This window comes from Neoarius graeffei, chromosome 25 (assembly GCF_027579695.1).
Source record: "Neoarius graeffei isolate fNeoGra1 chromosome 25, fNeoGra1.pri, whole genome shotgun sequence".
Taxonomy (NCBI): Eukaryota; Metazoa; Chordata; class Actinopteri; order Siluriformes; family Ariidae; genus Neoarius; species Neoarius graeffei.
In genome coordinates, this window is record NC_083593.1 from 34,318,927 (window position 1) to 34,336,745 (window position 17,819).

General features: G+C 45.1%; 1 protein-coding gene across 1 annotated transcript; it reads right to left on the bottom strand.

Moving 5' to 3' along the window:
• Nucleotides 1-15,321: 15,321 nt before the first annotated feature.
• LOC132873637 (uncharacterized) lies at nt 15,322-17,490 on the bottom strand. Its single transcript, XM_060909386.1, has 2 exons — nt 17,168-17,490; nt 15,322-16,964 (listed from the first exon to the last, which is right to left on the bottom strand). The coding sequence occupies exons 1-2, from the start codon at nt 17,289-17,291 to the stop codon at nt 15,472-15,474; spliced, it is 1,617 nt and encodes a 538-aa protein (XP_060765369.1). The 5' UTR covers nt 17,292-17,490; the 3' UTR covers nt 15,322-15,471.
• Between the last annotated feature and the right edge of the window lie 329 nt (nt 17,491-17,819).

Sequence of the window (17,819 nt, forward strand, 5' to 3'; positions counted from 1 at the left end):
CTATAGTTTCACTTCAGTAAAATTTCTCCACATGTTTGCCACCCCTGATTAGCATAGCACATATGTAAATATGGTATCCCCTTTCTGGTATACCTCGAGCTCTTTCTATGAATTTCTCAAAGCAAAAGACAATTTTTCTGAAGGTAAGCCACTGTGCTTTAGCATTCAAATTCTTCCACATCTTTAAAGTTTTGTTGTTGTTTTCCAGTTGTTGTTTTCCAGCAGGGTTTTCTGAAAGCCCTCAAGGTCAAAGCATGCCATGACAATAGCTTTGATGTGTTTCTTTGTTCATGTCTCTTTCTTTCTCATTGCTTTGGCAGAGGCTCACAGCTATTGACTATGCTGCAGATTATTTTATTGGATTTTGACCTCCCATGTGGAGATTCCTCTCAGTTACCTTGAATTACTGTTTATCTCTTCAAAATGGAAAGAACTCAAATCATAAATGGTTTTTAGATTTCCAGAATATACAGCACGCAAAGTTGTGGAAGCACAACAGCAGTTATGTGGACAGTATATTTTGCTTAGGCAGCCTCCAAAATATTGTATTCTAGAAGTACTTGGTGGTGGGTGTTTTAATTCTGCAACATTTACACCTGACAGATTATTATCGGCAATTAACACCTGCTTTCAGAAATAAGACTATCTGATGAATAGCTGCCTTGTATTAACTACTGCACTGAAGACAAAATATCCAATTCTGATGGTTAAAAATTATATATATATATATATATATATATATATATATATATATATATATATATATATATATATAAAAAATACACACACTTGCTTGTGGTTGTCCATCAAGTCCGATGATGAGACATCCACTTCTGTCATCAAAGGTGAGTTTTCTGATGACTATATAGTCCTATCCTAGACCCACAAGTCCTATTGCAGGTGTAACATATGAAAGTGGTGGCGGTGTTACTGGCATCCATGGATGTATTTCTCCTCTTCAGCCTTCTCTGTTGTCTCCTAGTTGTCCTTCCATCCTCCAATGCTTGGGTCCCATCTGAGCACAGCTGCCGCCAGGTGTTGCGGTCAGCAGCCATGTGCTCCAGGTCCCCAGGCTTCATGTTGCACCTCTTTAGTGCTGTTTTCAGCTGGTCTTTATAGTGCTTCTTTTGCCCTCCAACAGAGCGCTGGCCATGGTCTAATTGGCCATACAGCACTTTGCGAGGCAGCCAATTATAAGGCATTCTAATGACATGCCCCAGCCATGGCAGTTGGTGTTGGGTGATGGTTGCCTCAATATTTATACAGCCAGTTTTGCTGAGTATCTCTGTGTGAGGTACTCGATCCCGCCAGGTAATCCCCAGGATATGCTGAAGGCAGCTATTAAGGCCTGGCTCAAAGGCCTTAACTAAACCAAGGAGGACAAACCATTGCAGAACAAACTTTTAAATAATTTATTAAATAAATAAAAAGAAATAATAAGGCATCTTCATCAGTAATGAGTATCAGTATGTCAGCAAGGGTGCATGCAGCGAGTGTATACCGTATGAGTAAATGTGAATGCACGGATGCGAAAACAAAAGAAAAAACACAGCTTTCCAAAAGACGCCAAAAGCAGCAGCCCAGCCCCCCATCAAGGGGTGCAGCGAGTACCCTTTATAAGCCAGCTGATTATTAGCGAAATATCTTGGCCACACCCACACCAGCAATCACCTGAAGAGGGAAACAAACAGAAAGAGCATGCAAAGCAAGAAAAGACGGCCTGCAGTATGCAGCCGTCACAACCCCCACCTTGAAAAATTTGGCTCCCAGTTTATATCAATAACCATAAAAAATAATATAAAAAATATTAATTAATATAGCGGCACGGTGGTGTAGTGGTTAGCGCTGTCGCCTCACAGCAAGAAGGTCCTGGGTTCGAGCCCTGGGGCCGGCGAGGGCCTTTCTGTGCGGAGTTTGCATGTTCTCCCCGTGTCCGCGTGGGTTTCCTCCGGGTGCTCCGGTTTCCCCCACAGTCCAAAGACATGCAGGTTAGGTTATCTGGTGACTCTAAATTGACCGTAGGTGTGAATGTGAGTGTGAATGGTTGTCTGTGTCTATGTGTCAGCCCTGTGATGACCTGGCGACTTGTCCAGGGTGTACCCCGCCTTTCGCCCGTAGTCAGCTGGGATAGGCTCCAGCTTGCCTGCGACCCTGTAGAAGGATAAAGTGGCTAGAGATAATGAGATGAGATATTAATTAATACCCAAAAGTATTCTAGACCCAACAACGATTTTGTAAGTCACTCAGTTAAAGGATACCACCAAAATACCCATTCCCCAATTTACCGGACTTCATCTCCCACACCCGTCTCACTAGCTCTACCACACTCCAGCAATCGGAACCCTACGAAAGCACATTTAAGAAGTTGGAAGAACAGCAAGTGAGAGGAGAGAGAAACAGCGGAAAATGAGAAACAAGGACATGACAGTAACAATCACAGAATGACTAAATCGGAGCATGTGACAATGTATCAGCCAGTACATTAGAAGCCCCGCGAATGTGTTTAATTTGAAGGTTGTAAGGCTGCAAAAAAAAAATCCAACGCATCAAGTGTTGACTTGGACTGTGTAAAGAATGAAGAAACATTAACAGATTGTGATCGGAATAAATGACGACTGGCGCTCCACCACCAACATCTCATCTCATCTCATCTCATCTCATTATCTCTAGCCACTTTATCCTTCTACAGGGTCGCAGGCAAGCTGGAGCCTATCCCAGCTGACTACGGGTGAAAGGCGGGGTACACCCTGGACAAGTCGCCAGGTCATCACAGGGCTGACACATAGACACAGACAACCATTCACACTCACATTCACACCTACGGTCAATTTAGAGTCACCAGTCAACCTAACCTGCATGTCTTTGGACTGTGGGGGAAACCGGAGCACCCAGAGGAAACCCACGCAGACATGGGGAGAACATGCAAACTCCACACAGAAAGGCCCTTGCCAGCCCCGGGGCTCGAACCCAGGACCTTCTTGCTGTGAGGCGACAGCGCTAACCACTACGCCACCGTGCCGCCCTCCACCACCAACATAAATGTAGAAATGTTGGAGAGACCAAATTAGAGCCAGCGTCTCTTTCTCGATAACTGAGTAGTTGCGTTGATGCACATTAAATTTTTGCGAGAAGAAACAGACCGGATGAGCCACCCCATCACCACATGTCTGCAACAACACCGCTCTGGCTCCAACATCACTTGCGTCGACTTGAATTTTAAATGGCTTAACAAGCTTAGGAGCTGCAAGAACAGGAGCAGTGGTTAATAACATCTTAACATTCTGGAAAGCCTGCTCACATTTCTCCGACCAACAAAATTTGACTGAATCCTTCAGCAAATCTGTCAGCGGAGCGACAACGGTTGAGAAATTTGGGCAAAAACTCCTATAGAACACCATCTCAAGAAAGCGCATAAGCTCTTTCTTTGTCGATGGAGGTGAAAAAGGTTCAACAGCCATTACTTTTGCACTTACAACAGTAACTTTCCCGTGACCAACCTCTTTCCCCAGATACGTGACTGTAGCTCTGGCAAATTCGCATTTTGCCAGATTCACAGTCAATCGCGCATCTTCCAAGCGCTGGAACAGCGCACGCACCCGCACTACATGCTGTGTCCACATATCGCTATGAGTAATGACGTCATCAAGATAAACTGCAACACCTTCAAGACCAAAAACAATTTTATTCATTAATCTTTGAAACGTCGCAGGCGCATTGCAAAGTCTGAAGCTCATTACAGAGTAAAAATACAATCCTGTCGGAATAATAAAAGATGTAACGTCTTGTGCCCGAGGTGTTAACAGGACTTGTCAATACCCACGGAGCAGATCGAATTTGCTCACGAACTGGGCAGCGCCAACTTGGTCGATGCAATCTTCCATACGCAGAAGCAGGAAAGCATCAGACTTCGTGATCTTATTTAATTTCGATAATCCATGCAAAATCGAACTGTCTCATCTGGTTTACTCACCAAGATGCACGGAGACGCCCAACTAGAGAAAGATGGCCTGGCTAAATCATTCTGCAAGAGATACTGAACTTCTTCAGCCTCCATTTTTTGTTTTTTATCTAGTGGCACACTGTAAAAACGCTGTTGGATCGGTGGAGCATCACCGACATCCACGTTAGGTTCTATTAAGTGCGTGCGAGAAGGAGTATCACCAAAGAGCATATGAAAATCATCAATAATTTGTGTCAATTCTGTACGTCGCAGCACAGATAAATGCCCTAAGAGCAGTTCCAGATTTTTCAGTGTCTCGTAATTTTTCAGTCATGGTTGCATGCCCGCATTATTGGGAAATTCCTCTCTCCCCGCTGCCACCAAGGGAGGCGAAATCCCCAGAGGATCTTCTGCAGACACAGACACACACACGGCTACCACAGAGGGCACTTTCAAGTCATGCTGAAAATAAGGTTTCAATAAATTAACATGGCATAATTGCAAAGACTTTTTACGGTCAGGAGTGGAAATCAAATAATTTTGTTCAGACATTTTCCTTGTAACAGAATAAGGCCCAATGAACTTTGCACAAAAAGGAGAACCAGGTGAAGGCAGCAAGGCCAGAACCTGATCCCCAGGCCAAAATTCATGGACCTCAGACCCCCGATCGAAAAGACACTTCATTTTAGCCTGCGTGGCTTCAGAATTTTCGTGAGCGCATTGGCCAGCCAAAAACAGCCGTCTGCGAAAGCTGTGAATATAATCTGCTAAGGGCATTGGTGGCTTTTCTCGAGTCAAACCATCTTTCAGAACTGCCAATGGACCACATACATTATGCCCGAAAACAAGTTGGTTAGGACTAAACCCCAGACTCTCCTGCATAACCTCTCTGGCAGCTAACAGGAGCCATGGCAAACCGTCCTCCCAATCACGTTTCAATTCAACGCAATATGTGCGCAGCAGAGATTTAAGCGTCTGATGGAAGCGCTCGAGGGCTCCCTGGCTCTGCGGATAGTACACACTAGACAGATTCTGTTTAATTCCCAGGCACTTAAGAATGTCAACAAACATCTTGGACATGAAATTACTCCCACGAAAACTCTGGACAATTTTAGGAATGCCGAAAATGGAAATGAACTGTGTCAAGACTTTAACAACAGCTTTTGTTGAAATGCGATGCAACGGATAGGCAGCTGGATATCTTGTAACCTGACACATCACCGTCAATAGATAATCACTCCCTGTTTTTGAGGGTGGTAAAGGACTGACACAGTCTATAATTAAGATGCTGAAAAGGCTGAGCTGTGACTGGAATTGGGTACAGGGGCGCCGGTTTTAAAACCTGATTGGGTTTCCCCGTCATCTGGCATGTATGGCAAGTTTTAATGAAGTGAGCAATATTTTTCTTCAGTTTGGGCCAGTAAAAATGCTGCAAAATTCGGTCATGAGTTTGTTTGTTTTTTAACACCGAGATGGCCAGATAAATTGCCATGAGACGTTTTTAGCACTACATCCCGAAACTGAGTTGGAACAACCACTTGAATCAATGGCTCACTCACACCTTGCTCACCCTGCAAAGACCATTTACACAGCAGCACCTTATCCTGAACAAAATATCCAGTTGTCGCACAAGCTGTCTAGTTAAACGTTAAAGCAGTGTCAAACAGACTTTTTAACTCTGGATCGCACTTCTGGGCTGCGATCCACTCCTCTCGAGAAACAGAGGAGGGGAGAACAGACCAACCAGGCACAGACATTTTTGAGTGACTTTTAACATCCGAAGACAACTCAGGGTTCACTTTAGACATAGCCCGAGTAACCGCACAGGACTCAAACACATCGGGGAATTTTTTAGACAGCTCAAAATCAGGTGAAGGAGAAGCACACACAACAGGAGGTGGTGGCACACCCCTCCAGACCAAAGATCCACATAGATTGTTACCAAGGATCATATCCACTCCATGCACTAGCAAAGAGGGACAAATACCAACAGTGACCTCCCCATTCACCAAATCAGACTGAAGGAACATTTTATGTAACGGGACAGATAAAGTTTGCAAGTCAATTCCACGCACTAACACATTCCTCTCTGCACTGGTAGACTGAGAGAATGGCAACACATCTTGAAGAATAAACGATTCTGAAGCTCCGGTATCCCTCAGAATTTTAATCGATCTTCTCCCATTATCACCCACTAGGGAAACAAATCCCTCAGTAATGAACGGAGAATAATCATGTTTTATCCTGTTTTCAAAAATTTTGTCAGTCACATTAAATTTTTGAGACAAATCATTATGACTCTGGTGAGAAAACTCAGACACCGTGTTTACTAACAGAGCACTCGAGCTATCAGGCCCAGACCTACAAGACTTTTGTTGGAGAACAGGACACTCCCCCTTCCAATGCCCCTCTTTGGAACAGTAATGACAGACCAACTTTCTATCTGCGCTTCCCTTACTACGAGGATTAACAGGGCCTCTTGGAGAAAAAGGAGCCTCAAACTTTCTTAGATGCTGTGCACTTGAGTTATCCCCACGACCAAAATCATTACGCATGCGAAAATCACCAGCATGATAGGGTCTATGAGTCAAAATGAACTCATCTGCCAGTGCTGCAGTCTCAGCTACAGTCTTGGTCTTACTCTCACTTAAATGCGTAGCAACATGATCAGGCATGGTATTTTTAAGCTGTTCAATAATGATAGTTTCCTTCAATTCGTCAAAGGTTTTAATATTTAACGACGAACACCAGCTGTCAAAATGAGTAGTAAGCTCCCTTGCAAACTGAACATAGCACTGTTTCTCTCCTTTTCGCCAAGATCTGAAACACCTACGGTAAAACTCAGGTACCAATTCAAATGCTTTTAACACCGCAGCTTTAAGTTTATCATAGTCTTTGCGATCCTCAGCGGGCAAAGCCGTAAAAACTTCCTGCGCTCTACCTGTGTAGCATAATCACACAGTCAGATGCGGGCCACTCACATTCATCGGCTACCGTCTCGAATAAAGAGAAAAAAAACCATCAGGACTTCCTGCACATCTACCGTGTGTAGCATAATCACACGGTCAGATGCGGGCCACTCACATTCATTGGCTACCGTCTCGAACAAAGAGAAAAAAAACATCAGGATCGCGTTCATTAAATCTGGGCAGCAATTTAAGATTGCGCACCACATCGAATGAACGCGAGGGCACAGTTTTAAGTCCCACATTTTCAGGTGCCAATTTACCTTCCCCAACCAATTTCAAGCACTCAACCTCCAATTGATACTGTTGCGCAAGCCTTTCTGCCTCCATCTGTTGCACATGTTTAATTTTTTCCATTTCGATTTCTTTTTGCTTGACAACTTCAGACACCCTAAGCTTTTCCAGCTCAACCTGATTACTACTGGCCTGTTTTGCCATTTCACGCTCATGCTCTTGCTGCATTTCAATTAACGCTTTCCTTTGCTCAAATGTACACCCCTCATGTGACAGGCTAAGCTTTTCACTTAACATTATCGTAGGAGGTAAAATTCTCTTCTCAACCAAATGTTTCTTCAAGGCCGCCAGTAACTCATCTTTCTGCAAACGTTTATCCAAACCAATAATTTCATATTGTGCTACAACCTCCCACAACTGTTTCTTCGAAAACATAACCAACAACTCCATTGAAGGAATCACTACAAAATCATTGACAGATGCCATGGTCCAGATACAATTAAACACAAATCCCAAATGTTAATTAAATAATTCCAATTACAAACTATGGGCCGATATAATACCACAACATTACAAACTAAAAGTGTGTAATCTTAATTAACCAGCAGGCAGTATCCCTGCGCAGGACACAGGTCAATAACTAATAACTCCCCATCTAAATTATGCAAAACCCATTCTAAATAAACTAACCCCCTAACGGCTTCATGTCACTCCCAAGGACTGAGCTCTTTAATACACCAATACCAACAGTCAAAGATTAAACAAATTGCCTAACCTCATTCTGCGGCAGTGCCTCAGCCCAGAAGCAAACACAAAAAGAACAAAACCACCCTCGGCGAATCTCCAACCTACAGGTAACTGGGGAGAAAATTAACAAAAGTTTTAAACCTGTAACCTAACGCAGGCACTCTTACCCACAGGCCACAAAAAAACCAATAGACTGGGCTGCCACAAAAAATATTCTAACGAGCTGCAAAAATAATCTAAAAACAGAACACATTTCAAAATTTAATACAAAACCTCCGCGATCATTGTGTGTCCTCCAAAAAAAAAAAAAATCAAATTTCTGAACTAATCAAAAGAGAAAGCAGTGCAACCCAACGTTGCCAGCTTCTACAAAAAGCATTTAAATGCACTGGTTTGATGAGCCCCCATGTTAAGGCCTGGCTCAAAGGCCTTAACCAAACCAAGGAGGACAAACCATCACAGAACAAACTTTTAAATAATTTATTAAATAAATAAAAAGAAACAATAAGGTATCTTCATCAGTAATGAGTATCAGTATGTCAGCAAGGGTGCATGTAGCGAGTATATATGAGTAAATGTGAATGCGTGGATGCGAAAACAAAAGAAAAAATGCAGCTCTCCAAACGATGCCAAAAGCAGCAGCCCAGCCCCCCATCAAGGGGTGCAGTGAGTACCCTTTATAGGCTAGCTGATTATTAGAAAAATACCTTGGCCACACCCACACCAGCAATCACCTGAAGAGGGAAACAAACAGAGAGAGTACGTAAAGCAAGAAAAGACGGCCTGCAGTATGCAGCCATCACACAGCGTATGTGGAATTGTTCCATGGCCTTGATGTGCTGACTATAAGTGATCCAGGCTTCGCAACTGTAGAGGAGGGTGGTAATACAGACAGCTTGGTAGATGCAGACTTTAGTGTGGAGATGTAAATTCTTATTCTGAAAGACCCGGCGCCTGAGTCTCCCAAAGACAGCTGATGCTTGATGGATTCGGTTCTGGACCTCATTGTCAATGCTGTTGTCATCAGAGAGAATACTCCCCAGATATCTGAATGATGGAACTACAGACAGCTGTTTGCCAGAGAGAGTAAAGACAGGTGGTGTGGATGGAATGTTGGTGCTCCATTGGCAGACTACCTCTGTTTTGACGATGTTGATGGTCAGCCCCAACCTGCTATATGCCCTCATTGCTGCATCAAGAACAGTCTGGAGGTCCTGTGGGGTGTCAGACACAAGAGCACAGTCATCTGCATACTGTAGCTCAAGGACCTTCACCCTGTGGAGCTTGGTGGTTGCATGCAGCCTCCTGATGTTGAAGAGGTTTCCATCTAACCTGTAGGCTACTGTCACCCCACTGTTGTTCTCAATCTCCTTGTGGAGAAGCTGGGTGACACATATAAGAAAGATGTTGAAGAGCACAGGTGCTAGTACACACCCCTGCCTAACTCCTGTTCACACAGGGAAAGAGGCAGACTCTTTTCCTCCTATTGTCACCCTAGAGGTCATTCCATCATGAAATTGATGCAGTATGTTGACAAATTTGTTGGGGCATCTGATCCGGAGGAGGATGTCCCATAAAAGATCTTTCTGCACAGTGACAAAGGCTTTGGAGAGGTTGACAAAAGACATAAACATGTCTCTGTGTTGTTCCCTGCACTTTTCCTGAAGTTGCCAGGCTGTAAAAATCATGTCGACAGTACTCCTGTTCTTTCTAAACCCGCACTGTGACTCTGGTAGCATTGACTCTGTGATGTTATTGATCAGCCTCTGAAGCATCACCTTGGCTAGGACCTTGCCGGTGACAGCGAGGAGTGATATCCCCCTGTAATTTCCACAGATGGCCTTGTCACCTTTATTATGGATGGTGACAATACTAGCATCTTTCCACTGCTGTGGGATGTTCTCGTCTGCCCAGACCTTGACAATGCATTGGTGGAGTACTCTTGTACAGAGGTAACCCCCTTGCTTTAGCAGTTCTGCAGGGATTTTGTCAGTGCCGGGGGACTTGTTGTTCTTCAGGGAGCAGACAGCTGATAGAACCTCCTGGAATGTTGGGGGCTGATTGAGGCTATCGATTTGTGGGTGTTCAAGCAGTTCACTCAGAATGGTGCGGTCTACATCAGCATCCTGATTTAGTAGGGTGTTAAAGTGTTCAGCCCACCTTTCAAGAATATTATTCTGGTCTTTCAAGAGTTTAAGACCATCAGCTGTTTTCAGGGGAGTGATGCTGTGGGTAGTTGGACCATAGATAGATTTGACTGCATTATAGAAGTTGTACATGTCATTTCTATCTGCAAAATACTGGATTTCCTGTGCCTTTGTTGTCCACCACACACTTTGTATGGTCCGCAGAGTTTTCTGCACATCCCATCGAGCTTTCTGCCATAGTTGTCTGGCAGTATTGGATGAAGGGGTTTTTAGGGCTACCTGGTGTGCTTTTATGCATGTTGTTCAGAAGATTATGTATAGTGTCCGAGTTGTTGTCAAACCAGTCTTGGTGGTTTTTGCTCTTTAAAGCCGATTGTCTGGGCTGCTGCTTCATGGAGGACTGAGCTTATGGCTGTCCACTGCTCACCTAGGGAGTGGTCACCACTCAGGAAGAGTTCTAGCTCCCCTAGTTTTCCAGCCAGGGAGCAACAAAACTCATCTCTTGCCTTTGTGTTTTCCAGATGCATACAATCAAGCCGCCTCCCATTGGGCCCACATTTCCACAATGGGGGGTGCACTTTTAGGTAGACTTTGGACATTATCATATGGTGATCTGTCCAGCACTCTGCACCTCTCATGGCACGGGTTATGAGCACATCACTGATGTCACAGCGTCTCACTATGACATAGTCTATCAGGTGTCAGTGTTTGGAGCGTGGGTGCATCCATGATGTTTTATACTTAGCCTTTTGCTGGAAGATGGTGTTGGTTATGGTCAGGTTGTGCACAGAGCAGAGGGCAAGTAACCTCATACCATTTGAGTTGGCCTGACCAATCCCATGCTTGCCAAGCACCCCTTTCCATATCTCGCGGTTCTGGCCTACTCGGGCGTTAATGTCCCCAAGCAGAATGATCTTGTTGCTCTTGGGATCCTGCGAAGAGCCTCATCTAGTGACTGATAGAAGGAGTCTTTTATCTCACTGTTGGAGGGCAGGGTTGGTGCATATACGCTAAGAAGTGTAGCAAAGTGGTTCTTCACCAGGGGGATATGGAGGGTCATTAGTCTTTCACTAATGCCCACAGGTGTTTCGGTGAGTCTTGGCAGCAGTATGTTCTTAATGGCTAGTCCCACACCATGCAGATGTTGTCCACCAGGGGAGTAGCCTTTCCAGAAAAAGGTGTAGCCCATCCCCTCCTCTGTTAATGACCCTTCATCCAGTAACCTAGTTTCACTCAAAGCCGCGATGTCGATGTTATAGTGACTCAGCTCTGCCGCAACCAGTGCTGTTCTTCTGTGGGGTCTTTCAGGGCTGCCATGGAAGTCCAGGAGAGTCCTTGTGTTCCAAGTTGCCAGTTTCAGATTGTAAGATTTATTTCTTGTTTCGAGCGCAGTGGTGGAATGACCCAACAGGCGCGGTAACCTGTCCAGGTTTAAGTTGAGGTGGCATTTTTTAGGCCACCTTTTCTAGGCCCTTTCTCAGATTGATGTGAGCAGTGGGGTCCCTAAATAGGGCTGCTCAGTCACACAGGGGTCTGCCAAGGACAGCTGCCACTCAACCCCAGCTGTCAGCGACCAATACCCTGTGCTGCTGACATGCAGGGCTCCGACTAAGAGCTTCCAGTCCATTCATACCTGCTCCCATCGCCAGAGACCCCATTGCCGCCAGGCTTCAACCAGATGTAGGTCCAGGCAATATTCACCGTGGTCAGAGATGGATACCTGCACAGGGGAAATTTTAAAGTGCCATAGGAGGTGTTTTATCTCCAATTGCACTATTTTCACCATGATGAGGTAAGCCTGATGGCATGGGTGGGCCCAAGATGACCAGTCCCTCATCATAGCTGCAGGAGGCTGCTGGGTCCTTGCTCTATTTAGGCCTGCCTTTGCGCACCGCCAGCGCATTGCTTTTCTGTAGGTGTGTGCTCCCTTAGCCTTGCCTCAATAGGCCAACCCACAAGGCAGTGGGGCTATTTACCCATAGCTGGGGCAGTGGTTGATGGGCGCCAGGGCATGTCCACAGGTAGTGGGCCTGCACACCGCATCTCTGGGGCCCACTGCTGCTCCGAGATCCCCTGCAGTTTTGCCTGGGACTGCAAAGTATCCAGTTACCATGTGTAGCCATGAGGAGGCACCGCAGGAGTCTTGGCGGTGGAGAGGCTGTGTACTGGCAGGAGGAGACTTACGCACTTGGCTCCTCTTTTTGCCCCTGCAGGGGCTAGCCAGCGGCAGTAGCTGAAAGCAGAAAGTTGCAAGCAGAAAGCGACATGCAACATGCACTAACCACAAGCATTTCTACCCTACTGCACTAGATGCTTCACACACGCCCTGTGACCAGTTGAATTTCACACACACACACTTCATACTGTCTACTAAATATTTAACAGTTATTCCACTTGGGCGGCACGGTGGTGTAGTGGTTAGTGCTGTCACCTCACAGCAAGAAGGTCCGGGTTCGAGCCCTGTGGCCGGCGAGGGCCTTTCTGTGTGGAGTTTGCATGTTCTCCCCATGTCCGCGTGGGTTTCCTCCGGGTGCTCCAGTTTCCCCCACAGTCCAAAGACATGCAGGTTAGGTTAACTGGTGACTCTAAATTGACCGTAGGTGTGAATGGTTGTCTGTGTCTATGTGTCAGCCTTGTGATGACCTGGCGACTTGTTCAGGGTGTACCCCGCCTTTCGCCCATAGTCAGCTGGGATAGGCTCCAGCTTGCCTGCGACCCTGTAGAACAGGATAAAGCGGCTAGAGATAATGAGATGAGATGAGTTATTCCACTCAATTTTGTCATATATGGCTTATAGTCAACTCACCGCTACATGCCTCATTGGCTATCAGCTCATGTATGGCTCAATTTCATGGAATAACTGTTAAATATTTAGTAGACAGTATGAAGTTGTACAGACTATACAATATATCTACAATATGAGACTACATAGCATAAAATAAGCTGACACACTGATCAACATGACACTGGTGCCAAACCATTAAGGGCTCGATTCTTGCTCAGCTTTATTGTTTACCACTATAATGGTGCAGATGGATGATGCATGCCCATGATGTTTTATTCTTTTATACTCACCTGTGTCATAGCCTATGAGTCAGTAGGGCTATGTTCACACTGCAGGCTGAAGTGACTCAAATCCGATCTTTTCGCCCATATGTGACCTGTATCCGATCTTTTATTGACAATATGAATGACACAGATCCGATTTTTTCAAATCCGACCCAGGCCGTTTGGATATGTGGTCCTAATTCCGATTCCTATCCGATCTTTTCATATGCGACTTCAGTCTGAACCGCCAGGTCGCATTCATCTGACTTACACGTCATCAACAAGCCACAAACGTCACTATTCTGTGCTGAAGTAGGCGGCGGGTCTCTCAAAAAAAGTTACAACAACATGGCGCATAATCACGGGCGCAGATAGAGGGTGGGATTCGTCCCACCCAGATTTAAATTCACCTCGTTCGGTCCCCCCCACTTACAGGGAGGAAAAAAAGTCTATGCTGTCTTTCTTTGCATAAGGCAAACCTCACGGAAAAATCAAAAGACTAATTACCATTCGGTTTATTGAGGTGCACAGCAGTGTATACATAGTTGCAACAACTCACATAAAACAAAGACTGATATTCGGTTGGTTGAGCTGTGCAGACTGCACAGGTTGCGAGCTCGAGCTTGGTTGCTATGGTAACTCACAACAAGTTTGACAGGCATATCGGGGTTGGGGTTGGTTTGCTGGCAGCTTTGTCCCCCCCAGTTCAAAAAACGTATCTGCGCCCCTGCGCATGACATCAATGCAAGGGACGCTTCGGGCTGTGAAGGTTCTGAATCTTCTCAATGGAAGGACGCAGAGGTTAGGGAGCTGATTTCCATTTGGGGGGATACAGCTATTCAAGCTAGATTGGATGGGTCATACCGCAACCGGGCGGTTTTACTTCCGTAAACACTGGCCATGCTCACTGCGTGTGACGTTGTCGTATCCTGCAATGCGCATGCGGAACACTTTTAGGTCGCTTTTCGTTCATACTGAGGATCACATACAAGTCGCATATATTTGTTAATGTGAACGACCTCACAAAAAAAATCGGATTTCACAAAAAAATCGGAATTGAGCATTAAGCCTTGCAGTGTGAACGTAGCGTAGGTGTTACCATCATACAGTCTACATACATCAAACTTGATGTTGTACCCAAGTTTATTAGATCTATATTGCACAATGAGACTCCAGCTTGCCTGCAACCCTGTAGGACAGGATAAGTGGCTACATATAATGGCTGGATAAACGGATGTTGCACAATGCAGCTTGCACCTCACAGTCTGTAAGCACCTTAAGGGAAATTGATCTTTGTCAATCCAGCTACTGGTATGTTTCTAAGGGGGAAAGAAAGGGGAGAACCCAGAGGAAACCCACACAGACATGTGTGAAAGTACCCACACAGAACATCACAGAGAAAGTAACCTAAGCAAACCAGAAACCCTAGAGCTGTGAGGCAGCAGTGCTACCCACTGGACCACCATGTTCCCCTTGTTGATGAGATATATTCAGTATATTGTTTTTTTTGCGCTGCAGGATATCTTAAATCTTTCTATCCATCCATTATCTGTAATCGCTTGTTCTGTGTAGGGTCACAGGCAAGCTGGAGCTTATCCCAGGTGGCGATGGGCGAGAGGCAGAGTACACCCTGGACAAGTCACCAGATCATTGCAGGACTGACACATAGAGACAAACAGCAGTTCACACTCACACCTACAGTCAATTTAGAGCCACCAATTAACCTAACCTGCATGTCTTTGGACTGTGGGGGAAACCGGCACACCCGGAGGAAACCCACACAGACATGGGGAGAACATGCAAACTCCACACAGAAAGGCCCTCGTCAGCCACTGGGCTCAAACCCACCAGAATGACCACGGAGGGGTCAATTGACCTTTTTACCTAAAAGGCCCACAAGAGGGTCATTTGACCCTTTTTACCTAAAAGGCCCACAAGAGGGTCATTTGACCCTTTTTACCTAAAAGGCCCACAAGAGGGTCATTTGACCCTTTGGACCCCCTGTGGACACTCCTTTTGTTGTGGAAATGTGGCTGTTAGCGGCTCACAGAAGTCACTTGAGTCACAGAGTCGCTTGAGCCGTGTTTTTGCATGTGTGTGTGTGTGTGTGCCCATATGGTGGATTTATAAACATATGGTGGATTTTTATGCAGTGAATCATCAGGATGAACGAGAATTTGGGATCAAAACTCTTGACATTTATTGTTAAAAAAAATCAAAACAAAACATATTTACAATGAATGAAAAAGCAACTGTTTTCCCAGTTTTCGTGTGGAAAGTTTTTGCAGAAGTAACTGTTATTTTTGTGTGCCAAAAATAGAAAAAATATATTTACAAAGAAAAAAGCATATTTACAAAGAATGCAAATGAGTGAAATACATTTGAGCAGTCACTCACAATTCTGGCACAGCCATTGCTCCTTTCTGCATTTCCCACATGTATATTTATAACAGCCAACACAGCGCACAGTTGCACGATTGTCCTTGCATTTGATTTTAGCCTGACACTTGGCTCTTTGTCCGAATTGTGGTGTGGAGGGTTGTTGCCGAAGCAATTGCTCCTTTTGGACCTTTTTCATACCCACGTGGGAGTGAGCCAACTCTCTTGCCAGTTCAAACAGGAAATCCACCCGTCTTTCCTTTCTCCCAGTGCATAATTGATAGAGCACGTGGGCATTCAGTGCTGCAATGTCTATCATGTTGTAGAACACTGATATTGGCCAGCGCCTTGTTCCTGCGCGGACAGTGTATTCCCGCACCATCTGGTCCATGATATCGACGCCGCACTTTGTTGTGTTGTAGAGTGTGATGGTGTTTGGCTTCTTTTTGGCGGTTTCCTGTGTCTGAATCGTGCTGTGCATGCTGCTGAGAACATATACTGTCTTCTTCCGCTTGGGCGCATACACAGTCAGTGTGGCACCAGTGGATGAAAATACCTGGGTGGTAAATTCATCGCGGTGCATCTGTCGAGTTGATGGTGGAATTTCTTGGCGAATCCTGTTGACTGTGCCGAGGATGGTTGAATTCCGGCTAAGTAGTCGTTTTGCAAGTGACAGTGATGTAAAGAAATTGTCTGTGGTAACATTTCTGCCCTTGTCCAAGAATGGTTCCATCAGCCTCATGACTACACTCTCAGACACTCTCTCCCCACGAGGCCGAGTGGGGTCCTTGCCAAGATATGGGAGGATGTTGCAGACGTATTTGGTTTTCAAGTCACACGCCACCCAAAACTTGATACCAAACTTGTCTGGTTTAGTTGCAATGTACTGTAGGAAACAGCAGCGAGTCTTGCACGGGAAAAGTTGTTCGTCAATGGTGATGTGTTGACCAGGGATGTAGGATGTGATGCAGTTGGTGACAAACAATCCCCATATGTTTGAAATTGCAGCAAACCTATCAGTCTGTACTCGCTCGCTGCGGGTGTCTCTGTCATCAAAGCGCAGGTGATGCATGATGTTTTTGAAACGCCCTCGGGACATGGTTTCGATGATGTGTGGGTTTCCCAGGTTTTTCGACCAGCAGTCATGCAGTGATGGCACCTTGATGATTCCCCTCATGATGGTGATGGAAATAAATGCCATTAGTTCAGGTATGCCCATGAACCAATCCACATGCTCAGTTTGCTTCGCATGTTGAATTGTACAGTCTCGTATGATGCCAAGCATGTCCAGAGTGATGAAACAAAGGAAGCTCTGAAGGCGACTTGTGATTGACCTCCTGGCCTTAGCGGTTGGCTCTCCATCTGTGCTGTATGGCGTTGGTGGGGTGAAATGTGGACCCGTTCCCACCTGTTCTTCATGCCATACTGTGCCATCTTTTGCAGTCTCTGCCACATCAGTCGCTAGCCGAGCTCTCTTTGTTGGTTGGGGAGCACTCTCCTCATCTGTAGCATGAAAAAATGTAATTATGAGCAATGGGAAATTCAAATGATATCACAAATGCAAGTATAGAAGCTAATCACTGCAAAAATGGTTTATTTTTCTAGTTTCAAGTAATGTAGTAAAAATCACCTCTAGTATTTTTTAACTAGAACTAGTAGTTTTTGGGAAATAACTATTATTTTTACATTGCAATAACTAATATTACCTGAAGACTGAGACAGCTCGGAGTCTGAATCCACCTGGAGATTGATGTCTTCTCCATCCGATTCGCCAGGGTCAGCTCCATCCAGGATCATTTCCAATGCCTGTTGAGTGCTGAATCTCTGCATCTTCGTTCCTTGGAGAGGAGCTTCTTTCACCACAAAATTCTTGAGGGAAATGAAGCAGTAGTCCACATGCACTGGTATTTATCCATCTAACAATTGCCAGGTTGCATTCACATGAGTCGTTATGGTCACATGGCATGAGAGATTCACACGCTAATTCAACCATTATCTGGTTGCAGTCATATGATTCGTCATGATCACATGGGAAGTTTTTCCAAGCCAGGTGTTAAGACTGAAGAGTCGAGAAAATGCAAAAATTCCTCTCGCTGGGAGTGGGCCACTAATAAAAGATTGTATTCCAGTCTTATAGAGATCAGAAAAAAGTTTTCTGAAATCATCTTGGACAAACAGCTGTTCTCTGAAAACATCATTTGCTCCCACATGCACAACAATACGTTTGATAGTTTTATGCTCGGACATTTACATACAATTACACACACATTGTAAGGTGTGACCCCCTCACCCCTCACCCCACACACTGCCCCTAACAGCCTCATTACCATAACAAAATGAGTGATTAGTGTATTCGGC